Below are 26,115 nucleotides of genomic sequence, written 5' to 3'. Positions count from 1 at the left end.
CAAGATCTTCACTACAGCCGGCCGGGTGAAAGCCTTCAGGGCAAAGCATCATTCCTAACAGAACAGACAACAACTTCTATTCCGAACAATCGACGTGATCGATCGAAATAACATCAACTCAACAATTTGTAGTCCTAACTTGAGTTCGCCTTTTTTGGCAGGTTGCGATTTTGATGCCAAGCGTGCAAATGATGTCATCGATTTACACTTCAACACGTAAAAGTACGTACTCGACCTTGTGATTTTCCCCCCTTTCACCAAATAGCCACAATCAGCACAAAACCATTTCGTCAATTTCAGCCCCGAGCACTACTTTTATCCCAAGTCGCTCTGCATCCCTCTCGGGTCGAGTGAACCCCTTGACCACCAAATCACCGATGGTAAAGCTCGACTTCACCGTAGCATCAAAACCCTTGCGGCGGACAAGTCATCATCTTGCTATGACGACGCCGACGATGATGATGATGATGATGACACATGAAGAGCACAAGAGTGCTTGCTGCTATGTTTGGTGCTTGCGCACTGCTCTTTATTGGTTGCTGGGCTGTGAGCACGCCCACTAGCCGCCTCCTACATCATGACATCGTCCTCATGATCCTTTTTTTTTTTTTAAACGCTCATTATACCTCCAGGCATCCCCCCCTCCCCAAGATTATTTTGAATACAGCCGCCATCATGAAGAAATTTCATCTGTGCTGCACATTTGACAATGAAGTTGGACTTGACTTGATCATGTGTTTGATTTTAATCTATGAAGCACAGAGTTCCAACCTCGGTATGAAAAGTGCTTTCTGCAAAAAAGTTTTGATTGAGTGATTGATTGAAATGATTGGACGTCTTCTTGCTGGCGTCACCCAGAAAATCCGTACGTCCAAATTCGGTCGAGTTCATTTCTTTTTCACAATTGCTGATTTTTGACCAATCCAAAGTGTTGAAAGGCTTAAATCAAGGATGTCGAAGTTTTCCCTCAGAAGGCCGTTATGAAAGTTATGATTTATAACGGATGGCAATTTGAAATTTTGGTACAGAATCATACATGATTCGCTTACGCGGGCCACGTGAAATGATGGCCCGGAGACCTTGAGGTTGACACCTGTGGCTTAAATGATGCGGTGTAAAGATGCCAAATCTAAAATAATTGCGGCAACCTATCATATCCTATCTTACCTATTCCTAAAGATGGTCCGCCGCAACTCGGCCTACTCCAACATGTTGGACGTCAACAACGTGGTGGGTGACATCATCGCTTTTTTTGGGACACAATCGCATTGAGCCGAAGAAGCCGAAAAGGTGAGCAAGCAAAAGTATTGTTCCCGCCTCTTCCCCAAAGTCCGCCGGAATTGGCGAACGCAGAGAGAAGGAATGGTTGCAATTGAGGAGTTTCAATTGAGTGCATCGAGGCAAAAAAATAGTGCTTTGCCGCCTACCGACGGCACCCGCGGATGAGCGCCCTAAGGAGCGCGGAGCTGCGGCGTCAAGTTTGCTAGCACGTGATGCCGGAGGTACTGCAGGTTGAAGCCGTAAATGAGCGGATTGAGGAGGGGCGGCGCCACCATGAACAACACGGCCAGCGCGTGGCGCACCGCCTCCAAGCGGCCGCCGCCGTATCGCTCGAACAGGACGTCAAAGACCAGCGAGCCGGTGAAGAAGCTCAGTGTCAGCACGTGCGGCAGGCACGTCTGCACAAAGCGCCGGCGGTTGCGGCGGGAATGCAGCGACGCCCGCACCAGGTGGCCGTACGAGACGCCGATGAGGACGGCCTGCGCCACGTGCAGGAACATCAGCGCGAAGCCGTAGACGTTGTTGACCACGGTGTCGGCGCACGACAGCTTGACCAGCGCCCAGTTGGTGCAGAAGAGCCGGCGGATCCGCCTGCCGCACAGCGGCAGCCGCGCCGTCAGAGCCGCGCCCGCCGTCGTCTCCAGCAGCGGCAACACCCACGCCAGCAGCAACAGCCGCCAAACCTTCGGGGGAGACGAAATCAAAGCAACTCCATCCATTTTTCCGATCCGCTTCATCCTCACAAGGTGTCGTGGGGGGGTGCCGGCGGGGGGACACCCTGAACCAGTTGCCAAACAGCAAATACAAAGTCTCCAAAGTAAGTACCAATAGAGTTCAACTTACAACAGCAATTGTGCTCAATTTCAAACCCCATTTTTTTGAGGCAATGTTATGCAAAACAGACGTTTGTTCTCAAACAAAAACGTGTACACATTGCTACACGTGCTCCTACTTTCCATAAAGGCCTTGGAGCATTGACACCATCTCCTAAAAGCGAGCCCAAATGTGTTGCTATAGCATGCTAGTAAGCTGGACATCAATGTCACTGTAACTAATGAAATGTCCTTGCGCACAAACCTTTTGCGTGGTCATAATGGCGCCATAGGCCAGCGGGCGACAGATAGCCACGTAGCGGTCGTAGGCCATCACGGTCAGGCTGGCGAACTCGCCGAAGATATACCAGTAGAGCACCAGGATCTGCGACAGGCAGCCGGCGTACGACACCGCGTGCGCCTCGGCCAGCAAGTCGTGAAGCAGTTTGGGGTAGAAGCACGACGCCCCCAGCAGGCCGATGGCGCACAGGTTGCACACCAGCACGTAGATGGGTCGGTGCAGCGTCTTCTCCGTCGCTACCGTCACCATCAGCGTCACGTTCACCAGTAGCGTCAGCGTGTATGACGCCAGCGCCAGCGCAAAGTAAATGCGCCGCTGACGGGAACTCAAGCCGCTCAGGCCGTCCAGCTCCAACGCCGCCGGAGACGACCACGACGTGTTCTCCATCGCAAACAATGAACAGCTGGTGAGCGAGAAGCGACGGAAGTATCGGCGCGCGGCTAGAGACGAGTCGGTGGCTGACCGCGAAAAAGTTCAGAGAGGAGCCAGAGGGGGCGCAAAGGAGCAAAAGTCAACGCGCCCGCTCAAATAACTAAATCGTTCAAAAGTTGCGTTACATGTGCCTTATTAGCGTTTAAACTCAAACATGATAGGAAAACAGGAGTACCGGTAGTCCGAATGGTGATAATAGAGACGCAAAGTTCACAGGACACAATAACGTGAGTCAAAATGCATCGAAAATGTTCAAAAGTTGCACTGAAATCGCATTTGCGGTCAGACTAAAAAATCTCTAAAAAGTTCAACTGAGAGGGTTGCAATTTACATGTCACACTACAAAAGTGTCATTGGCTGACCGGGAAAAGTTTAAAGATGGACGGCGAGCAATAAGCTCATGTCAACATCTCAAAACTTGGTCAAAAACGCACAAAAAAAAAAAAACCCTAAAGTGTTTAGCATTAAAAAACTAAAACACATTAAAAGATAATTTGCAAATCCAAAAGACGTGAAATCAAAACACAATAAGATGCTCAAAATTGTGTCAAAAAGCACATGAGAACATTCAAAATCAAATTTTGTTTGGCCAAAAAGGACACAGCCAAGCCAAAAATTGTTCCAAATGCACTCAAAACAGTCAAAAATTGTGGTCAAAGCCTGTTTGTGTTGAGACTAAAAGACACTAAAAATAATGTACATTCTGGTGGCTTAAAACAGCCTCAAAACTCATGGACAGTGGTCAAAATAGCTGTCAAAAAAAAAGCATTTGCCTTGAGAAAAAAATTGGTTACAAGTATAGTTGAGAATAGTATTGATTCAAAACGGTCGACTCACACGTTACACGACAACCACCTGACTGGGAGAAATTCAAAGACGAGCCAGAGGAAGTGCAAATGGTCAAAAAATGCAGTCGGAACAACAAAAAACGACAAGTTCAAAGTCGAGCAAAAAAAAACACATTCAGCACAAGCGCGCGTAATTGCATTTCCCTAAGCGGCTCCGACAGAAACGGCACCGAGTGAGTGAAAGCGTTTTGACACGAGGAGAAACAATCAAAACGGCACGCTCGTTCTCGTCGGCAAAATGTTGTGTTGAGTTGCCCTCTCGTTCGTGCCAAAACGAGAAGAAAAGTCAAAACATTTGAGTAGACGGGGAAAGTAGGAGAAAAACACACGCGAGGTGACAGTGAAAGACGTTGAAACTTAAAAAGACGCGCGGACAACGCAAAAACGTGACGATGAGGAAAGTCGAGGAGGCCGCCAGGGCTCTTATTGACCAAAAGGACATAGGCCACGCCCCCTCAGCACTCACCACTCCTCCTGTCGCAATTGTCCCCTTTTTTGACCGCTTTCGCCTTTCAGCGCCTTTCATACATAGTCGTCCTGAATGTTATAACTTTTGTTCTTTTCTGGACATTGTTTACTGTCTTGAGCTTGATGAACATCCTTACTTTGTTTTGGTTCTTTACCTTTCTTGCCGTCTTGACCAACTTGATTGTCTTTACGGTTTTGACTTTGTGACCTACTTGACCTGGTCTACGGTCACGTCACTTGTACAACTCCAGGCAAAAATTATGGGGGGGGGGGGGGGGGCGGGGACAGTTCACAGACTAAGGTCAAGTCAAATGGCAACTTTCTGGCTTGAAGAAAACATTAAATCTCGCAAAAAAGCAAAACAAAACTGTGGTATTCAGCAACGGTCACTTGTTTATGCAAACCAGAGTGAAAAAAAAATGGATTCTCTCAATTCTGAGATAGAAAAAAAAAAAAGATAGTGTCACGAAAATCAAGGCGAAACGATGCTCTTCACCCATTTGGCTCCAACGTTCTCTGAATGCTTTTGACATATCAGCGTTGCGGGCTGTGGCCTTGTCATGAGCCATTTTTTTTTCAACCTGCACCGAAGATTGTCTATTGGATAGAGATCCGCATTACTTTTGCGCTCTGGCTAGATGCGTTATCATCTCGACTGCAATGCCCTTTACTTTGGAGTCAGCCAGTCCTCCATTAAGCGCCTTCAGCTGGTCCAGAATGCCGCTGCTCGCCTCTTGACTGGTACTCGTAAGAGGGAGCACATAACTCCTACTCTGGCATTCCTTCACTGGCTCCTCATTCATTTTAGAGTTATTTTCAAGATCCTCTTATTTGTTTTCAAATCTCTGAATAATCTCGCGCCACCTTACCTCTCTGAGCTCATCCGCCCCTACACACCTGCCCGGCGCCTCAGGTCTGTGGACCAGACTTTATTGGAAGTACCAAGAACTAAACTGAGGCTCAGAGGGGATCGAGCCTTTTCTGTTGCTGGTCGCTCTCTCTGGAATGACCTCCCACTGAACATTCGGCAAGCCTCCTCGCTGCCCATCTTCAGAACCCTCCTCAAAACTCACTTGTATTCTTTGGCATTCGACTCAGCATGACTTAGATTTGTTCTTGGTTTTACTGTTTGGTGCTTTCTACCGCCTTTATTACCGATTTGTCTTACTGTTTATTGTGCATGTTAAATTGCTCCATGTACAGCACTTTGTATGCAGCGATGGCTTTTTGAAGGTACTCTATAAATACTGTTGACTTGACTTGACAAATGATGTCATCATCCCCAAACGTCCTTTCAATTGACACGATAAGAAAAGTGTCCAAAACCTCAGCGTAAACTTGTGCATTGATTGAAGTCAAGATGGCGCCCGAGTAGGCAGCCGTCGGCAAGTGCTCTCATGAGCCTTGCTTTTTTTTTTTTCTTTTTTGTGTTTGTTTTGTCACTTTGTGTTTGTTGTTACGTCGTGTGGACCTGATGTGGACTTTTTTCAGCATTTTTTGGCCACGACATTCATCAAGGAGGAGACTTGGTGCTTGGTGGTTGCGCCTTCTCGGCAGCATGGGTATACCGGCACTGTTTTTGACTGGGAGGAATGTCGGCGCCATTTGACTGTCGTTGCTGGACAGTCCCGCGGCGCTTGTGTCTTGCGCCTGTAATGGGCAGCATTTTTCACAGCCTCGCTTTGTTCAGCGGAGAGATCGGTGCTGTTGAACGGTCTGCGGCTGGATGGATGTAAGTCTTGAGGAGCCGACGATGAGAAGAAAGGAGCGTTAGCACGGAGCGCCGATGCGGATTTGGAAATGGGAGTCGCGGCTTGGAGTTTGAAGCGGATTACGTGGGACAGGAGAAGTGAACTAATCTCTTTTCGTCAATGGACGCTACAGCTTTGTTGTTTGCTTTCAAAACATAGCTTGTAGCAGACGTGTGCACATTTTCCAGCATGACGTCTCTGATCCACTGGTGAAAGGACACTTTGATCCTCTCCTTTTCATCTATAACTGCTTCAGACAACAAAGTGTATGCAGAATAGTGGTGAAGATTGCACGACTGTTTGTGTCCTATGTGTTGGGTTGTGTTATTTTTGGTATTTTGACTTCAAAATGGCGCCGCGAGAGTGGCTGCCTTTCCAGCAGCTCCTATGTTTTGTTGTTCTACTTCTTCCTTTCATAACTTTGCTGCTGTGAATTGGGAATTTCTCCATTGCGAGACTAATAAAGGTTTTCTTATCTTATCTTATCTTAAGATGTAATGAGAGCCATCATCCCAGTGCCTTGACTTGACACGCAGCATCATGTCAACGAGTGTAGTGTCGTGCTTCCTGTTTTGTGTTTTGATGCTTTGCTGTTTTCCTTGGTTCGCCATTATTGCTTGCTCCTTGAAAAGCCTTCCCATTTGTTTGTACTTGATTCAGATTTTAGACACAGCTGACTGTGACCAAACATCATTTTTTGCAACATTTGTTTCAATTGACATCTCTCGTTTTGGAACCATGTTTTGCGTCAATCCACTTGGTGCAACAGCTCTCCGAGGTGTAATCACTTCTAACGAGGATTTCTGATCTGATGCGGGTGTTGCTTTTGGGCACGGAAATTTACAGGGTGATTCCATAAGTCCCCCCCCCCCTCCATAATTTTTGCAGGGGTTGTCCAAGTACCACTTCAAGTAATAGTTAAAAGTAGAATTTTAAAGTACCGGTAGTAATAGTTGAAAATAGGAGTTAAGTAGTATGTAGTAGTAGTATTAACCAATTTGTAGGTATTAGGAAATACTTTAAAAGCACTGTCATAATAGCTACACGGTTGTTTTTTGTTTCATAGTCCGGTCCAGTATTCAATAGGCTCAACTTTGTTTTGCTTTTTGTCCCCAGATGAGCAAAAATCTTGACGGGCAGCATTACACAGCTGGGACAGAAATGCATCAACATGTTTATCCCGACGTTTGCTAAACATGTTGACGGACGTCAAGCGTCAACGCAACACGTTGGATCCCTCAGTAGCTCATTAGCAATTCGTCACTAAAGCCCAGACGACAACCTCGCGGGACCGCTGGCTGGCCGCCACCTACGAGGCAACATGTGACTAACCTTGACCCCATTCGTGGCACAGACGCGTTTTGGGCGCTTTTTCTGACCGATGTTTTTACACGCACATTAGAATACAAACAAGGACAGGAGAGGATGGTTCTCGGATGCACTTTAGGCCACAGAGACGCACACAAGGACCAACGATGGAGCCGATAAACAAGTCGATGTTCAGCATGTGTTGATGACATAACGATGGCAACCATAAGGCACTGTTGGACTCTTGTTGCTTTGATCTTCCCTGGCGTCCAATTGGATTAAGCTCCTCCCCCTGGAGGGCTCATTATCCATCAAGTCAAGGATGATATGACAAGATCAACACTGGACAGACGAGGAAAACAAATCATTAAGCCAAGTCACCAGGGATGGATGGACAGATGGACGGACGTGTCCTCTTGCTGAAGTCGAATTCCAATGGGAAAATGAGAACCATGGTCCAGTTTAAGGTTGGAAATATTTTTCCAAACTAGGCGATGACAGACACTAGAACACAGCTTGTGCCTTGTGCACACTCGACAAATTTTATTGAAAAACAAAAATGCTAGCACTAAAAGATGCAGCAGTGGCGCCAGTCAGGATGCAACACGAAGAAGTCAAACGGTGTCCTCAAAGGGTCCGTGCTGGTGATGGGAAGACTGACTGGTTCAAGTTCATGGAAAAAAGGTGACCAACTGACACAAGAAATCAAAGAGAAGCCAGCGTGTGACGCGATCCCGTACTACAAAAACAGGACGCCCCTCGAACCAATTCAGGATAGGCGCTGTTGAAAATTGGTGGATATCGTGTATGTGAATAAGTGATATTATTTAGTGGCGGAACATGGAGTTACAATCTATCAGTAATTGAGTCTTAATTCAGAAATGTTTACTTTTAATAATCAAATAATTGCTAACATTTAAGATGGCACTACGAGCAATACTTTTGATATTGGTTCACGAGTAAAAGCAATTACATAACTTCTCATTTTACAAAACCAAAAGTGGCCAAATACACAAACCGCTTAATAGCATAAATGTCTCAAGTCATTTTCATTATATGACTTGAGACATACATATTTTAATAATAATACACGATCATGAACTATTGTAAAATCTTGAAACAGCTAGGAAGCAGTAACCTGAGTCGATCGGAATCTTTGGATGGTCAAGCGGTATGACAATGTTCCAGTTGTGTTCTCTACATTGATGTACGTACTGTAGATACAATTCTAATGTCGAAAACACCCAACTATGTTCCGACAGGGAGGTTAAATGTAAGCATTGGTTACCTAAATGTTTAAAATCACAGTTGGTGAGGATTTCAAAGTTAATCTCAATCCTGCTGTTGTTCAATGGCCGTCTGATGTTCCCAATAACAATGCGATCTGATGTTGCAAACTTTTTCTGGAAAAACGCTGTCGTCTTCGCCAAGGATGGAGAACAGACACGTGGATTTTGATTGGATAACAGCCTTGTTTGATATCGGATTGGCTGCGATTAAAGCGCGTATATTATATATGTCACCACTGCTCAACGTTTTATTTGAAAAATAAATATGTAACATAAAAAATATTTCTGCAGTTTATGTGTTGAGTTTTAAAATCGTCTGAGGTCACAGTCGTTGATGGGAAAATGCCCACCTATCAGAAGAGGAAGAGCCGTCTGTTGCCGGGCAGATTATGTTAATATATGCAATACGACCATCGCTGCAGCTACCATTCTGGGGTAAGAACAGCTTGTCTTTTTTCCATAAAACGTCTTAAAAAGAGGGATTTCCAACACCGAGAAGCGCCGCTCGAATCGCAAGTAGCCTTTAGGTTACCATTAGTAAATGTTCGTTTGTTTTCGGGAGCGAAAGCGCCGTTAAAGAAGATGATTTTTGTCGCTAGTCGGCTCTTCGTCCATGTCCTCGGACGCTGGTAGTCCCACCCAAAATGGAGCCCGTCTTCCTTGTTCTGCACTCGCCTTGAAGGGCTGGGCTCGACAAACTAGCATGGGGGACGGGTGGGTCGACTGAAAAAAGGCATTTATATACTGCTTCATGTCACGTCTGGTTAACAATGCCAGAGTGTAGTCGACGACGCGGAGAACGAGATGTTATCCGTTCCCCACATGTGGGCCTTCCAGTGGCACTAAAAGGCCGAAATGCTAACACCGAACGCGTGCAATTGTACTGCGTTCAAATTTGTGGTATGGTCCGGTTGGGACCGACAACCTGTGGGGTTAAAGCGGGGGGTAAACCTCGTTTATCGATTAGGTTAGTTTAATTGTTAAATTTGGCAACGACGTCGTATTTTTATCCTCACGCAGAGTCGCAGTTGTTCCCACCCGCGTTTGCATTCGGGCAGAGGTTCCTACAACGTCCTCGGCGGCAAACCTTAGCCGACATTAGTGTGCTTTACCCCCGCTTCGAGTGTGCAGGGTGAACACTCTGCGAGTGTATGACGCCGCCGCTTGCTTTTGGTGTGTTGACAACTAGTGCACATCCCCAAAATACTGTACATGCTTCACTTGCCCCCAATGTTTGTATTCAACCTGTTTTGTTTTTAAAATGCAATGTATTTATCTATATAAAAAATCATAACCCCTTTTTATTGTACGACATTGATTTGGATTTTCTATATTTTCTATATTTTACGCTTATGTCAACCAGCTGTACAAGACCCTTATTTGACACTATTGATCTGTATTGTGGTAAGCGTTACTTGACTAAAAGCAATTTTCTAATTCATTCCGTGTATTTTTAAAAATGAATGAGCAGTTTAATCGGTCAACGGAATTTTATTCTGCCAAATACCAGAATTGGAATCAGCGTCAAAACACCCATATTGTTCACTGGGGGGAATGATCGACTAGCACAGTGTAGCACATAATTGTAAAGTGGAATGGAAATTTTACATTCTTCCAAATTTGAAGCAAATAATAAATGAATAAAAATTGGTGTCCTTTACCACCATCTTGCAGCATCTATAGGCAATTACAGTACAGTACAAACTTTTAAGGGATTTCAACTATTCGTGGCATGGTTTGGTATATCCAATGGAAATTATCTCGTTTCGATATTCACTACATAGTTTAGTCTTGTTTAGTTTTGAAAACAAAAACTTGTAGTTGCACCCCAATGTTGTTGTATGTGGGCCATTCAGTGACAATAAAAGTGCCCTTCGTCATTTCAAGCATACTGCACCTCGAGGCCGGATAGCTGTGTTGCCATGGAAACAAAGCCACAGCCTGCCACAGCGTGGCCTGAGTCCACGAACACGGATTCAACTGAGGCCACACAGGTAGGAAGAATCACAGAAAACCGTTTAAATAAGGTATGGTTGAATCTAAAGCGCACATAGTTACTTTACCTCCAAAATAGTTGGTCTTTAAGGCTCGTGATCTACTCAGAATAACTTCTTAAAATAATCAAACATAATGGCACTCCGCCATGTAGTCACATTCTGCAGTCAAATTTGATTTTGAGTAATGATATATTATGGAAGGGCGGCCCGGTAGTCCAGTGGTTAGCACGTCGGCTTCACAGTGCAGAGGTACCGGGTTCGATTCCAGCTCCGGCCTCCCTGTGTGGAGTTTGCATGTTCTCCCCGGGCCTGCGTGGGTTTTCTCCGGGTGCTCCGGTTTCCTCCCACATTCCAAAAACATGCATGTCAGGCTGATTGGACGCTCTAAATTCTCCCTAGGTGTGAGTGTGGGCGTGGATGGTTGTTCGTCTCTGTGTGCCCTGCGATTGGCTGGCAACTGATTCAGGGTGTCCCCCGCCTACTGCCCGGAGATGGCTGGGATAGGCTCCAGCACCCCCCGCGACCCTAGTGAGGATCAAGCGGTTCGGAAAATGGATGGATGGATATATTATGGTGGTTGTCTTGGTTTGGTTTATGTTGCAGGTTCATTTCGAAGGTGGCGCAGTGGCCCAGATAGTGTACAGCGGAGACGGTGGCGATCAGGCAGAGCGCGGACAGCAGCAGCAGGTGGTCTACACGGCCGACGGCAGCTCGTACACCTCGGTGGAGTCGGCCGAGCACACACTGGTCTACATTCACCCTGCGGATGGAACCCAGGTAAAGATCGGCTTGTTTTTAAACTAGGTCCCTTTTTTTTTGTCTAGGGTTCTTTCATCTAGATCAGTTGCTCTCAAACTGGGGTCCTCAGACCGCAAAATAATTTTCTGTAAATGATTCTTGTCGTAAAAGAAAACGTGCAATGAACTACGTGAACGATGATTTGCCTCCTAGGCCGTGTTTGCAGATCAACCTCAAGTTGCGTACATCCAGCAAGACGGCACGACTCAGCAGGTGCATGCGGATGGATTGTCATTCAATTTTTTTTCCCCCGAGTTTCAGCGCAATCTTAAAGTAAACCTCTGTCCGTCCCAAGGTGGCGGTGTTGCTGCCGAGTGGCCAGAACATGAACGCTGCCAGTCTACACGTCCTCAGCAATGTGGCCGATGCACCGCAGGCCACCCTGGAACCGGCCCCCCAGGTGAGGGCTCACTTTTTATGTCATAAAGTTCTTTTTTTTTTTTTTTTAAATCACTGAGATGCAGGGGAACACTGCTGTGTCTTGATGCACTTTATAAAAAAAATAATGACATTCTAAATTAGGTATTAAGTATAGATATTGCTAATTTTCATATGCAGGCCAAAGAGTGACTGACATTGAGTGATATAAATTCTAGACGTCGGTCTTGACAACAGCATTTTGGATTCGCACTTGTCACACAGGAGCAGCTGTCAGTATCCAACTCTCTAGCCTCTCTGGCCGACATGGCCGACCCCCCATCCAGCCCACTCGGGGCCATGGACACCACGGACGAGTCTGACGAAGACAACGACGACGAGGATTCCGACATAGACGACTGGGAGCCCCGTCAGCGCTTCAACCCTCACCACCTCTGTGCGTCCTGGATTCTGTATTTTCAATGTGACCACTCATTAGAGTTAAAGGAAGTGAACCATGCCACGGATTATAACACCAAAGAATGTGTGTCATTGATGACCCCAAGGGTGTGAGGAGTGCAACAACACCAACCCCTCGGAGTGTCTGAACCATGGGCCCCTTCACCCTATCCCCAACCGGCCAGTGATGTCCCGGGCCCGCGCCAGTCTCCCTCTGGTCCTCTACATCGACCGCTTCCTCGGCGGGGTCTTCTCCAAGAGGCGCATCCCCAAGCGCACCCAGTTTGGCCCTGTGGATGGCCCCCTGGTACCCCAGAGCGAGCTGCAGGACAACTACATTCACCTGAAAGTGAGCCCACACACCCTAAGACCAAATTTTCCATCATGTAAAGTTCCGTCACCGAAACCGTTGCCGTCGTCATCCATCCTCCATCCATTATCTGAACCACTTATTTATTCTCACGAGGGTCGCGGGCGTTGCTGGAGCCTATCCCGGCCGTCTATTGGCAGTAGACGGGATACACCCTGAATTTGTTGCCAGCCAATCGCAGAACACTTTTATTTCCTATATAGGCAAAAAAATAAATGCATTGGGGCTTCGCTAACATTCAGTTGATACATATATGGTTACCGTTGCGGCCACAGCTTTGCGTGCTGGACACCCAGAAAGACAGCGCGAAATCCGAGGACACGTGGCTGGACCTGTCTGATGAGGACAACTGCAACTGGATGATGTTCGTGCGGCCCGCCCAGAACCACCTGGAGCAAAACCTGGTGGCGTACCAATATGGTGCCGAGATCTTCTACACCACCATCAAGAACGTCGAGCCCAAGCAGGAGCTCAAGGTGGACGCCGCGCGATATCATGGATGAAATCAACTTCAGGGCAGATAGTTTGAACGTTATTTACGCATGCTTGTCATCCTTTTGCAGGTGTGGTATGCAGCCTCGTACGCAGAGTTTGTCAATCAGAAGCTTCACAGTGTGACAGAAGAAGAGAGAAAAGGTGAGCGTCATCATCTTGTGTGGATTTCCTACCACAGTACAAAAATGATGCCTGTTATGTTCATTGAAGACTCTTAAGTTGCCCATAAAAATTGAATAGGACATATTTTGTTTTATTTACTGCCACTTCCTTGTTCGTCTGTCAGGGCACTTGTTTTCAGTGGCTGCATTCGGTTAATATTTTAGATTGTTGGTCCTGACCCAACATCGGCACAAAATCAGCGCAATGGTCTGAAAGATGTTTTTATTTCTGTGCCACGGTCAGTTGAGAAGTCTCACTTAGACATCAGTACTGCTTTGTCGCCATCTTGTGGCCTGTATGAGCAATTACAAACCTTTTTTTTTCGGGTAGTGTCGGTTAGCGCTGAACAATGAACCAAATTCAAGTCGACTTTGCGATGGAGTAGAATGCAGTTTTCACATCGCAAATCACAATCGCAATATGGAGCCAAAAATACTTGCAACCGGATGATATTTCAAAATCGTTGAGCCCTCGTGCTTATCACACTTCCGCGGAACGCAGTGCTCTTTGCTGATTCTGTGCTTCCTTCAGTTCTGCGGGAGCAAGAGAAGAACTGGCCGTGCTACGAGTGCAGCCGCCGCTTCGTGAGCTCAGAACAACTCCAGCAGCACCTCAACCTGCACGACAACATGATCTACTCTGTTAGCAGGTACCATTCGCCTTCATTTTGCGCCCCGAGGCTTTTGATCCCAAATATCACGTCCCCCCCCCCCCCCCCCCCCGCTCTTCCTTGTCGTCGTCCACCTCCAGGTCCAGAGGGCGTGGCCGAGCCAGAGGCAGGAAGCGATTCGGGACAGGGAGGAGACCGGGGCGGCCGCCAAAATTCATACGTTTGGATACGCCAGTTGAAGATGAAACGGAAAAGATGACGGTCAGTAACTCGTGTTTCACTACCATCAGACATGTCTGAATATCAATATATGTGACATACGGTGGCGCCTCGAGATATGTGAATTGTCATTTGGTTGTCTTTTTTTATTTTTTTAAGGCACTCTCGTTTTGATTAGACTTTGTTAACGAACATGTTTTTTTTTTTTTTTCAACTTGAGTTTTAGTGATTTTTGTGAACGACCTTGAAGGTTCCACCGTGTTTTGTTTGATTTTTCATTTTCTCAGGAGATGCTGGAGCTGGCTGAGGCGCAACCACTGGACGAGCCGACGGAGGCGCCTCACAACGGCGTGGAGATGACCGCGTCCGAGCCGGACGCCGAGGCAGATGGCCAAACGGTGTCCCCAGCGGCGGAGCCGTCCGCCGCCCAGCCCCCCAGATTGGACGCGCCGCCCGCGACCATGGAGGAGCCCGCACAGAACGACCAATCTGACGCTCAGCTCTCCACTCCGGATGTGCGACGCCTGAAAAAGATGCGGGTGAGACACAAACACTTTGTTTTGTGACAAGGTGTGTTTGAGTGTGCGTTTGCTTTTCAACACTGTGTTTTCTCTTCTCAATGCGGGCCACTTTCAAAGACGGATGTACAGGTAGGCGGGACACCCCCCCCTGCCCCTCATGTGCGTTTTAGCCGATTGGAAGGCTGAAAAAGCGGCTGACTTGCCTCGGTATTGTGACGTAAATAGATTAACTCTACGTTCGTGTGTGTATATTGATTACAATTGGCGCTCATCAAACATGGATTTTTTTCTCTCTTTTTTTTTTAAACGGTATGTTGCTCTCCCATTTGCCAGCAAATGTAAGGATAAGGTGTTCGATAAACAGGATGTAATTTTCAAATTAGATAAATGTCATGCATTAAAACTTTGTCCCAAGTAAGGAAATTATGCTGATTTTTAGCTTGGCATCAGCTTAAATAAAATTATTTTGCATGCCTCAGGTTGATGCCATCTCATCTGTAACTCTTAAGATATATCAATGTGTGTCCTGTGTCCAAGATGTACGTCATGTGTTTGTGTAATCTTAAGTTGAAGATGTATCCATTAGAAGAAAAAAAATCTTACTGTATTTTTAACCCAAATTTTAACCTTGAATTAACATGAAAATAAGGCCTTAATGACATAACCTTTGAAGTTTTCCTGTATGACGCTACGTTATATTAACGTGAAATAAAAAAGTGCATGTAAAACATGTCATCATGGAACTAAAATTAGATTTCGGAATTTCCATATATTTAACCTTTAAAAAAAAAATGGAACCGAGCCATGTTTAGTAACTTGGATTGACGTTAACCGTAAATTGATAACGCTGGCTTTAAAAAAAAAAAAACAACGTTAAACAAAAATATATTTTAAACCAAATGTACTCACATTTTAAGTAATTTGCTAACAAGGTAACCTCAACAGTCTTCCCCCCCATGTGTATTTTTAGAATGCGGCACTGCAGCATCACTTCATCCGCAAGAGCTTCCGTCCCTTTAAGTGCAAACACTGCGACAAGGCCTTCCGTGACAAAGACAAGCTGGAGCAGCACCTGCGCGTGCACGGCCGCGACACCTTTGTCTTCCCGTGCCACCTGTGCAGCAAAACCTTTGTGACGGACACGGCGCTGGACGACCACCTGCTGGTGCACACCGAGAACCGCTCGTACGCGTGTCTGCTCTGCGCCGAGACCTTTGACAGGCTCGACGCGCTCAGGGACCACATCGAGATGCACGCCGTCGACGGCACCTTCACCTGCCCGTCCTGCAAGAAGACCTTTCCCGACTTCATCCAGGTTGGCATTCCAACGCGCGACAACTCGATGTATCTCGTTGCGACTTTGGCTCGGTTTCTTTGTGCAGTGCACAAGGAGAGGGAAGTCAGGTCGCGTTTGTTTATCTATCCTTTAATCACAAAAAGAGTCTCAAATGTTGGCATGAGGCAGGACAAGAGACTAGTTGCAAGCTACGTGTGGTTTAACCAAATGCAAAAGTGTGGAAATTTACTGGTACTTTGATATTATTATTATTATTATTATTAATATTATTATATTTCTGTTAATTCTCATTATATATTTCAAAAAAGGAAAAAATAAATATACATTTTCTCATTTCTATCAACTAAGCAATTATTGAATTATTATATTCTTTATCTGTTAATTATTAGTGAAATAAAAAAGAATACGTTTTTAAAAATGCAGTAAATATTACCGGACTCTTAATAATGTCAAGACTCTGTGGGCTGTCAGTCGTGGAATTCATGAAAAGTCTTAAATTAAGGTACCTCTGTAATTTGTAGCGTGTCTTGTTTTGAGGTCTTTCCCATTTACCCCCCCCCCCCCCCCCACCAGGTGAAGAAGCACATCCGCTGCTTCCATTCAGAGAAAATCTTCCAGTGCCCCAACTGTGACAAGGCTTTCTGCCGCCCCGACAAGCTGCGCTTGCACATGCTACGCCACTCCGATCGCAGGGACTTCCTGTGCTCCACGTGCGGCAAGCAGTTCAAGGTGAGGCCGCGGTACAGGAAGTTTGAATCCTTCGTTACGGTCTGCAGTAGCTTGGTTGTCAGTAACATAATTTGCAACAAAATTCTGGTTGTATCATTTCAAATAATAATAATAATAAAAAGGGGTGTTATATCCCCACTGGTTAGCGAAACTAAAATTGAAGAAAAGGTTCGGGAGCCCCTCTATGACTCGAAACAATGTTGAATTTCTCCAGAGGAAAGATAAGCTGCGAGAGCACATGCAGCGAATGCACAATCCTGAACGGGAGGCCAAGAAAGCCGAACGCATCCAGCGCTCCAAAAGCCACAAAATGAAGACGCCCACCACCGACTTTGAGAGCTTTATGTTCAAATGCAGACTGTGCATGATGGGATTCCGACGCAGAGGAATGCTGGTGAGCGCGGAAAGCTCGCCGTCACGTGTCAACGAGACGAGAGTCGGCATAAATGTCGGTGATTTGTCGTCGCAGGTCAATCATTTGTCCAAGCGGCACCCTGAGATGCGCGTGAACGACGTCCCCGAGTTGACGCTGCCCATCATCAAGCCCAACAGGGACTACTTCTGCCAGTATTGTGACAAGGTGGCCGGACGGGCACGCTTCTTCCATCTGTTTTCTCTTGCGCTTGTCCTCACAAAGCTTCCGGTTAGCTTGAGCCTTTCGACACCCATGACACATGTCGTGTCGCTAATTCAGTGGAACGGCCCCAACGGACTCTGTCGATATGCTTTTCAAGCTGCTATACAAACGGCGCTATCATTATCATCATCATCTTGTCCATCAGGTATACAAGAGCGCCAGCAAGAGGAAGTCGCATATCCTGAAGAACCACCCGGGGGCGGAGCTGCCGCCCAGCATCCGCAAGCTGCGTCCGGCCGCTCCCGGCGAGCCCGACCCCATGCTGACCACGCACACACAGCTGGCCGGCACCATCGCCTTCGCGCCCGTCTGCTGCCCGCACTGTGCCAAGCAGTACAGCAGCAAGGTGAGCGAGTGAAGGATCCAAGTCATACACGCGGCTCGCTATTTGCAAATTCACCTCCTCGCGTTACAGTCATGTTGGGCAAGTAAGTAGCGATTGGGAATCGATCCAATTTTGCTTGATTGATCTGCAAATGATGAAAATGCAACACATAGTGACAGGCAAAGCCGTTCTCTCTCTCTCGGGCAAGTGAGCCACCGCTCACTCTGCCTGCCTTTTCCTGATTTACAATCCAATTCAGTGTGCCGCTCGTTCTGGTGCGCCTGTTTTGGCCACCGGGAGGCAGTATTGTTCACCACAGACACAAATGAAGAAGAATACCTTTTCTTCTCTTACGGCACAGTACGTTTTTGTAATATGCAACAGTTTTCACTGAGAATTAAGAATATTTGACCGTCCGTGTTTTTATATTGTCTGTCTACCTTTGTTGACGAGTTAAAATGTCGATGCTCTCAAGTCGTGTCGCTCATATCTCAAGGTAGCACTCGATTTTGTGTGTGTGTGTGTGTGTGTGTGTGTGTGTGTGTGTGTGTGTGTGTGTGTGTGTGTGTGTGTGTGTGTGTGTGTGTGTGTCTGTCTCTCTCTCTCTCTCTCTCTCTCTCTCTCTCTTTCTCAGACTAAGATGGTGCAGCACATCCGGAAGAAGCACCCAGAGTTTGCTCAGCTCGCCAACACCATTCAAGCTCCCCTGGCAACTGCCGTCATCAGCAGCACGCCTGCCGTCATCAGCACCGACGGCGCCACCGCCGAGGCTGTTGTGGTAAGATATCGCCCTCGCGGTGTCGGAGAATGGAATTTTCTCATCAAGTCCTGGATGTGTGTTTATTGTCATACACAAGAAATTATTGCTTGTGTTTATTCACAATTTCATGCACCTTGTAACCTGATAACATAAGATGTCCACTGTAGTAACCGCTGTCCCTGAAGGGGTTTAAAAAAAAAATACAGAGGAAGAGGACCTTACAATCACTTCAAACACAACCTACTTTGTGTTGAGGTCAGTTAGGAAAGTGCAACTAAAAGCACCTGAAACATTGGGTGCCTGGCGACATGTTTTGTCCGCAGACCACTGACCTGTTAACACAGGCCATGACGGAGCTCTCCCAGACGCTGACTACCGACTACAGAACACCACAGGGAGACTACCAGAGGATCCAGTACATCCCCGTGTCGCAGGCTGGAAGCACCCTGTCCCAGCCGCAGCACATTCAGCTGCAGGTGGTCCAGGTGGCGCCGGTAGGAACGATCATTTTTGTCTGTTTTTGGAACTTTGAATGTCAGGGAGGAGCTAAGCTGAAGCTAGTGGGAAGTGTAGAGTGTTGGAAATGGAAATTAATTTTACACTTTTGTTTTGTTCTGAAAGAAGCACAGACCCCCCCCCCCCCCCCCCCCAAAAATTGGGGGGGAATAATTTTCAGTCAATTATTTAAAACTTTTTTTTTACAGGGTTCAAGAAGACACTCTGCACTTGCTTCACATTTTAAGCCCAACCATTTGTATACAAGCCATGACATTTCTTTGATATTGTATCCCTGCTTTAAATCATTTAGCAGCGCGTGAAAGGACCTCATGCTCCTCATGTTTGCGTTTTTCCCAGGCTTCTTCCACGCACTCGCAGCAGCAGACAGTGGACGTGGGCCAACTGCACGACCCGCACGGCTACAGCCAGCACTCCATCCAGGTGCAGCACATCCAGGTCACCGAGCCCTCGGCCTCTGGGCAAGTTGTCACTCAGGTAGAAGCCCTCACCTTGGTGCATCACAAATGTGTTCAATAAAATAACAACTGGGTCAAAACTTGATATTGATGGATTATTTGGACTTTTCAATCCAATGTTACTCTCCAATCATTTACTTTCAGGGCTAAGATGAAACAAGACAAAGTAGCAGTCTACTAGCGAGGGGAAGGGTTTCTAAAGTGTGCCCACCCTCTTATCAATCGGGCGTGTTTCTACGTTTACGATTAGCCAGTCATAATCAAAGTCATGTTAAATGGAACGTAGCACATTTCCCCGTGAAACATATGTGCCTTTGCTCAATAATGGCTGGGAAACACTGGCTTTCTTGTTTTTGAGCTAGCATCTCTGACGTCTCGCCCAGGTGACGACGGGTCAGCCGCTGAGCCCCAACTCCCAACAGACCAATCAGGAGCCAAGTCCTCCCCAGCTGACCCCTGTGACCCTGACTCAGAACCAAGGCCTTCAGGAGAGTGGTACTCCTCAGCAACAGCAACAACAACAACAGCAGGAGCAGCAACAGCAGCAGCAGGGAGCGGTGCAGCATGCCTACATACCTGGAAACTGGAACTACAGAGGCTACCGTGAGTCCAGCCTGTAGCGCACATGATCGTGACTTCCTGTCATGTGACCAATGATCAGCGAGCTCTTCTAGCAGACCTCAGTGCTGCCCTGCTTGTTTCGGTACATCGTGGGGAGTGGACAATTCTGTCTGATATCTGAAAGAACCCCCCCCCCCAAAAAAAACAGGCGGGGTGCAAACAATAACCTGTGATATAGTGAGGGAAGCCTGTAGCTGTACTTGAGTACTTACTTATCTGACATCTTTTTTGCACCCTACGTTTGATAGCAGATATCTGTATTTTCTACTTGTTACTTGGTGTAAATAGGCTTTTTTCAGCCTTTTTTTTTTTGTTATTTTATTTTACACAAGTATATGTACTTCTACTTAAGCAGCCTCCGAGATCCAAATGATGACGCTGCCCCATGCTCAGTACGTCATCGCTGAAACCGCCACGCCGGTGACTGGAGCCAACAGCAACCAGGTGAAAACGGTGAGTGCACGTCAAACCCGGGCCAAAGATCCTTTTGCTTGAGAGATACCAAGCGATTGTGATACCAGAAGTCCTGATCTCATGGCCCGTCAATTAGGTTCCGTTTACTTGTATACCTAAGCAGTAATGAAATACGAGAACATACTTTTACTTCAGTAAAATACTCAAATGACAAAAATTTATAAAAAAAAGAGGGACATGAGGAAGCTTAGCGTGTTATGAAAGACAATAAATAAATAAATAAATAATTGTCATAATGCATGAAAATGAAATGAACATTCATGAGTGAACGTCAGACATTGCTGTGGTTCAACAGGATTATTTTTAAAAAATGGTCATGAAACGGGCATAGACAACAATCTATATTAATCATTTTATTTTGCACAACTACATACAGTTTTTATTCCCCCCCTACATTTCAGCCGCAGTGTTGTGTTCACACTGTGCGCCATTTTTTGGGGTGTCATGAATGCTGACGAACAATAAGCACACGCACACACATGGATGTGATTCTCTTCGTGGTCCCTCCAGACGCACTACGTCATCTCTGAAGGTCAGACGGAGCTGGACGCCAAACCTTCGGGTCCCGTCAGCTCGGGTCCAACAAACCCTGGCGAACACTTGGAGCAAGCCACCACGCAGTACATCATCACCACCACCACAAATGGGAGCGGCGCCAGCGAGGTCCACATCACCAAACCCTAAAACTTCCTGAACTTTGACCCCCTCGTTTCTAGTCCACTCCCACTCCCAATCCTGCCCACTGGAAGCACGCGGGCTAATTACAGATGAAGACTCACTGAATTGACAGTAGAAGACAAAATGAAGACCAGCACAGTTTTATGTGTTAAGTGTTATCTTGTTCATGTGCCACATGCTGCTAGATGTCATCAAATGACCAAGTCTCAAAATGATTTACAGCTTTTCGAACATCATGCCCTGCTTAAGTGCAAAGAAAACCTTTTTTATGCGTTTGAAGTCACCAGAAAAGTCATTCATTTGTGAATGAAAATTGTGACAGAAAATGAAAATCTTCCGATATAATGGCGCAGTTGTCATGGTTTTGTTCCAAAATGTTAGATTAAGCCATCGCGCGGAAATCTGGGCTTTATAGCAATTGTTTTCACAGTGTACAGAAAAAAAAAAACTACAATAGAAAAAACATTTTTGTTAATGAAATAAAATAAAATGCTTTAAAAACAAAACTATCATAATTTGTTGTTGTCAATTAATATCATACATGACCATAGGGGGTGGATTTGAACTGTATTTCTGTATTGCTGTACATCAGTAGTATATCACTTTCAAAAGTGGGGCATGTCCATCAATCTCACGGTTAGTACCTGTTCTACCAGCTTGGCCGGTAAATCGAAAGACTCTCGGCATTGGCATGCTGCTCTAATTCTTTTCCCCACTTTTACAGAGCATGTCAACTGGCGGCACATGCCTCAGCTGACGTTCGGCGGTGTCGGAGGTCATGCGGGCTCGGGTCCTGGTCCGAGGACTTCCCTGGAAGGGGCCCTGGACCGGGCCAGTCTCGGGGGGTGCGAGGGAGGAGAACCTGTCCAGAAGTGTTTGAAAAAGACACACAGGTGAGTTTGTGTCACTCAACTTCTTTGGCGTAGAAAGATGGCAACTGCAGACGTCTTAACAGACAACTCTGATGAGAAGAACATTTCATTTGAAGTACAAGGTATTATGAACAGCTATTTGCATTTATCAATGAACAATTAGGTTGTGGTAATATAGTGTTTCAGTTTAAAGTGCCTATCCTCTATCAACAAATGATTGGTTTGGAATAAATACGGTGAAAAGATTTCTGAACGTGTCGGTTTCCTTGCCAAATAGTGGTCCCCTGATTATTTGTTTTGGGAGGAGTTATGAATGGTATACAGTCCTTATCGCTTGCCAAATAGTGAGTCACCGTTTATCTCTGTCCATTTGCTCATTGTAAATGGAATGAGGTGGCTAGGAGTTGCAAAATAGTGAACTCCTTTTAGCGAGCTTCTTTTTTGTCAACAACAAAAGAATTACAGGCTGCATATTTGACAATTTTATAGCACTCTGTCCCGTAGTATTTCACTTTACAACAGGGGGGAAACATTTGCCGTTTTTAATTTTTTTATGTGGGGAGAGGGTTGAATGTCATTATCGTTGTCTTATTTTGTAACGTGTTAATGTGTGTTTAAACAAAACATGAGCATAAAATCTACCGAATATTGCCAATTTTATGAGAGCTAATATCCAACCGATTCAATCCGTCAAGTCCTAATCTCTTCTGTATTGCTTTGCCCCTTTCCAAGTTATAAATTGTATTTGGTACCTTGCACATGCCAAATACCGAGCCCTACATGCTGCTGAAAACGGTGGTGATAATAATTGAATGAACTGTTTATCTCATTATTATTAACCCATTGATAGCGCTGTGACAAAGTACCCTTTCTGTCCATTTTGCCACCCATTACAGTATATCCCATGTTTAATTTGATGTTTTACGCGTGTGCAGCTCAAAGCAACCATCACATGATCTTCAGACACCGCTGACCTCATCAAACACACAAATGTGGAGGAAGACAAGGTGGAAGATCTCATCATCCTGCAGAGGATGCTGCGCGTTCCTCCCAGCAGCTGCATTGTGGTCTGTCTGCCACACGGGGGCGCCACTTTCCTTAGCAGATGTGTGTTCGCGAGCGGCACTGCTGTGCCTGTTGTGGGGGACTCTGGGGGGCTGCGTCTATGTGCTGCTGCGCTACTTGCGGTCAACCTCGAGACAGGAACCCGCTCCTGTGTTACGAGAGGAAGTTGTCATTCAAAGCAAGATGAAGGCCATTGAGCGGTGAGGAAGTTTTTTTTTTTAATGATTTATATATACAGCACAATGTTCTAGATGCGGTCCTGCTTTAAAGAGTGAAAATCTGTGAATAGATGACACTCCTTAAATGGGTTTGTAATTGCCTATAGGTGCCACAAGATGGTGGAAAAGGTCTAAATGACACAAATTACTCATCAATATTACTGCAGCTTACTGAGTCACTAAATTGCGAAACTCTTCTTGGTGTAGTGTGATTGACTGTTGTGTACCGCCCTCTGTTGGTCAAGGAATGCGTTACTGTTACTGCTTTGGCCAGAGCACAAAAAAGCGAATAGGTTCACCCCCACAAAGATATAATCTACCTTTTGTTGTAGCGAATATGTTGGGATTCCCAATACCAAATGTTGTGACTTGATGTCTTCAGGTCAACAAGTTCAAGTGTCCCTAGTCCTCTGGGTCTTGCCTTGGCCGACAGCCTGCTAGTGAGCATCCTCCAGGAGCCCCTGGCGGACCCGAGCGCCCTTCATGTGCAGGATCTCCTTTCCACACTGGAGGTGAGTCTTTATTTTCTCAGGTGACATGTCAGGGCCTCATTCATTCTCCTCGTTGCAGTCCGTGTCTCACACACTTGATAGTGTTGACCCGGGGTCGCAGTCCAAGGAGCAGGACTGCTTGCTGACTGAAAAAGTGACGTTCATTCGAAGCTACCTGCGGAAAAGGTAAGTGTAGGCTTCCTTCACGGATATGGAAAGTATGGAATTAGATGTGATAAAATGCCATGGGTGCTCCTCAGTCAAGAAGCTTATCTCCATGTGTAGGAGCAGCTCACTGAGGACGTTGCTCCGGGTCCAGGCCAAGTTTGAGGCCGCTGTAAAGGAGCTGGAGGAGGGCGTGGAGCTCCGCTGGGGCAGACTGGAGGAGCTGCACACTGGAGTCACGCTCACGAGAGAGGGCGATCAAGACCGGGCAGACTTGGCCTCGGCTCACCAGAACGCCGAGGTTAATGCATGTGTATGTCCCATGTGACTGACTGGAAACCAGTTCAGGATGTCGTCTGGATGACTCGAGTTTTTGAGACTTTTTCGTGTGTCCTGTTATGATTGGAATAGGGTGACATCCAGCTAATGAAGTCTAACCTTGCCATTTCATGTATCTGCAAAGACCTTATTTGCAGTCTTGAGCCACCACGGGAAGCAACGAGACGACTGCCAAACTCTCCTGAAAGACAACACACAGTTCCTTCAGGTAAACATCATGTCCTCAGCCCTGAGGAACTCCGTCTTCTGCTCACGTTTTCCACCTGAGTGCCGGCTTGCTTGTCTTCTAGGAGTTGATGTGGAGTCATAGCCATGCAGGCAACACACTCAGAGGCTGCAATAGTGAGTCAGTGTGGCCGGAATTGCTGCTTCAGTCCAACATGGAGCGGGTAGAAAAATGGAGCAAACGAAACGTTTATCTATCTATGCCAGCTGCCGCACTTCATTCTTTACTGAGAAAGTTTTTTTTTGTATCACAGTTTGATAAGGTGCAGGAGAGTTTTCTGTCCCTGGAACAGCAGACCGCCACCTTCCAGGCCCACCTGGAGGGACTAGCCAGAGATAAGGAACCGGAACACGCCAGCGGAGCCTCCTCGCCGGACCTCAACGGCGGACTCTCCAGTGAAGTTTCCTCGGAGCATCCCGATTCAGACGGCGAGTCGGACGGTCGCCTCTCCTTGTGTGAGAGGTCGGCGCAGCAGTTGTCATCGACTTTTGAACGCTTGCGTAAATCTGGAAGAAAGAAGAAAGAAGTGATTGGACGTTAGAAAGAAGGCTGTGAAATATTTGAAAAACAAAACAAACAAACAAAAACGCATGTTGGCCTCATTGAAGATTTATCCATAGCCGTCAATGTGAATATGAACGGAGTGACACAAGGGAGCGCCCTGCTGCCAGTTATCAGCATGCAGCTGTGCGTCACAGTATTATTCTGCCGTGCCATAAAAACTCTGATTTCCAATCTGTTACCCACTATACTGTACTTCTCTGTACAAACTGAGCATGCCGACGGGAGCAGAAGTGAGAGATACTTGGAAAAAAATATATTTTAGAAGAGCTACAAGCAGTGATGCATGTACTTCCTTTTTCATGGCAAATTTTCAAAATTATTTGTACATTCAACTTTTATTCAACGTCGGATAAAAAGGCTTTGCGATTTGGTGTGACATCTGTTTCGGATTTCTGCTCATGATTGGGCTTCAATTTGGTGAATTATTTTGTAGGAGTTTGTTCAAGTCTGAACTGCTGAATTCACCTAATATGGCTGCTTGAAACCATTAGCAGACATGTTTAATTTCGGGCATGGGTCCTTGACATGTTTTTGTGCGTCCTTTTGTAACATACTGTACATTACGTAATTTCGTATTAATTAGAAGTGATGTCGGGGGCAATATTTTCCCCCCTAACCTCCTGACAAAAAGAATGAGGTCTGGAATTTGTCCAAAGTGGATGCTTCAAACCAAAATGGCTGACTTCCTTTTTGATATTGACCATGGGTTCTTGAGACCATTATGCGTCCTTTTATGATAGAGAATGTGCATCCAATTTCATGAAAAATGGTGAAACAGGTGGTAGGGGGTAGATTATTTTTTCCTAACATCCTAAACATAGTACATGGCCTGGAATTTTCCCAAAACGGTTGCTTAAAACTAAAATGGCTGACTTTCTTTTCAGTTTCAGGCATGAGTCCTAAAGAGTTGTATTTATTTATTTACTTTGTGGACCCTTTAATGTTACACGTGTCCGCCCAATTTCATGATGATCAGTGAAACTGTTGCTAGAGGTTGATTTTCTTTCTAACTTTATTAGAAGCATAAGGCCTGGAATTGCCCCGAAATAGTTGCTTCAAACCAAAATGGCCGACTTCCTGTTCATTTCAGGCACGAGTCCTTGAGACTTGTTTGTGCGTCCGGTTATGATAGACATGTCCACCAAATTACATGTCAACGCCAGAAGTGTTTTTATTATTAGAAACGGTGCGGCCCTCTTGAC

At 46.1% G+C, this 26,115-nt stretch overlaps 3 protein-coding genes across 6 annotated transcripts; 2 read left to right on the top strand and 1 right to left on the bottom strand.

Annotated features, from left to right (window-relative positions):
- Positions 1-1,451: 1,451 nt before the first annotated feature.
- On the bottom strand, positions 1,452-2,781 carry LOC147196960 (olfactory receptor 2C3-like). Its single transcript, XM_086125737.1, has 2 exons — positions 2,359-2,781; positions 1,452-1,964 (listed from the first exon to the last, which is right to left on the bottom strand). The coding sequence occupies exons 1-2, from the start codon at positions 2,779-2,781 to the stop codon at positions 1,452-1,454; spliced, it is 936 nt and encodes a 311-aa protein (XP_085981863.1).
- prdm10 (PR domain containing 10) lies at positions 2,058-21,479 on the top strand. Of its 3 annotated transcripts, none has more exons than XM_086125788.1 (24): positions 2,058-2,098; positions 7,010-8,925; positions 10,378-10,484; positions 11,091-11,264; positions 11,439-11,498; positions 11,581-11,685; positions 11,928-12,099; positions 12,209-12,450; positions 12,747-12,947; positions 13,035-13,107; positions 13,660-13,777; positions 13,879-13,999; positions 14,245-14,496; positions 15,449-15,793; positions 16,349-16,504; positions 16,719-16,898; positions 16,974-17,084; positions 17,287-17,487; positions 18,101-18,244; positions 18,550-18,720; positions 19,082-19,219; positions 19,584-19,803; positions 20,177-20,274; positions 20,806-21,479. In XM_086125788.1, exons 2-24 carry the CDS (start codon positions 8,880-8,882, stop codon positions 20,977-20,979), a joined length of 3,609 nt encoding a protein of 1,202 aa, XP_085981914.1. In that variant the 5' UTR covers positions 2,058-2,098; positions 7,010-8,879; the 3' UTR covers positions 20,980-21,479. The 3 variants fall into 3 exon arrangements, with proteins under 3 accessions (XP_085981914.1, XP_085981913.1, XP_085981915.1); XM_086125787.1 differs by having other exon boundaries at positions 20,174-20,274; XM_086125789.1 differs by having other exon boundaries at positions 7,010-9,663; positions 20,174-20,274.
- A 205-nt stretch (positions 21,480-21,684) lies between these two features.
- Positions 21,685-25,289, top strand: LOC147196958 (uncharacterized). 2 transcript variants are annotated; one of them, XM_086126321.1, is made up of 8 exons: positions 21,685-21,866; positions 22,781-23,110; positions 23,511-23,640; positions 23,699-23,805; positions 23,905-24,085; positions 24,248-24,331; positions 24,414-24,512; positions 24,603-25,289. In XM_086126321.1, exons 1-8 carry the CDS (start codon positions 21,718-21,720, stop codon positions 24,888-24,890), a joined length of 1,368 nt encoding a protein of 455 aa, XP_085982447.1. In that variant the 5' UTR covers positions 21,685-21,717; the 3' UTR covers positions 24,891-25,289. The 2 variants fall into 2 exon arrangements, with proteins under 2 accessions (XP_085982447.1, XP_085982448.1); XM_086126322.1 differs by having other exon boundaries at positions 24,414-24,465; positions 24,603-24,750.
- The last annotated feature ends 826 nt before the right edge of the window (positions 25,290-26,115 follow it).

This window comes from Hippocampus guttulatus, chromosome 12 (genome assembly GCF_054856545.1).
Source record: "Hippocampus guttulatus isolate MCC_2025c chromosome 12, RoL_Hgut_1.0, whole genome shotgun sequence".
Taxonomy (NCBI): domain Eukaryota; kingdom Metazoa; phylum Chordata; class Actinopteri; order Syngnathiformes; family Syngnathidae; genus Hippocampus; species Hippocampus guttulatus.
Note: the sequence above shows the minus strand (reverse complement) of the source record. Positions and strands in the feature narration are given on the sequence as shown.

Excerpts from the sequence above, each read along its gene's own strand:
- LOC147196960 (XM_086125737.1), bottom strand. The coding sequence starts at position 2,781 with ATGGAGAACACGTCGTGGTCGTCTCCGGCGGCGTTGGAGCTGGACGGC. Across the intron at positions 1,965-2,358 it reads CCATTATGACCACGCAAAAG|GTTTGGCGGCTGTTGCTGCT; the intron begins GTTTGTGCGCAA and ends TCTCCCCCGAAG.
- prdm10 (XM_086125787.1), top strand. The coding sequence starts at position 8,880 with ATGTTAATATATGCAATACGACCATCGCTGCAGCTACCATTCTGGG. Across the intron at positions 15,794-16,348 it reads CCTTTCCCGACTTCATCCAG|GTGAAGAAGCACATCCGCTG; the intron begins GTTGGCATTCCA and ends CCCCCCCACCAG. Across the intron at positions 17,085-17,286 it reads TCTGCCAGTATTGTGACAAG|GTATACAAGAGCGCCAGCAA; the intron begins GTGGCCGGACGG and ends CTTGTCCATCAG.
- LOC147196958 (XM_086126321.1), top strand. The coding sequence starts at position 21,718 with ATGCCTCAGCTGACGTTCGGCGGTGTCGGAGGTCATGCGGGCTCGGGT. Across the intron at positions 21,867-22,780 it reads TGTTTGAAAAAGACACACAG|CTCAAAGCAACCATCACATG; the intron begins GTGAGTTTGTGT and ends ACGCGTGTGCAG. Across the intron at positions 24,332-24,413 it reads ACAACACACAGTTCCTTCAG|GAGTTGATGTGGAGTCATAG; the intron begins GTAAACATCATG and ends CTTGTCTTCTAG.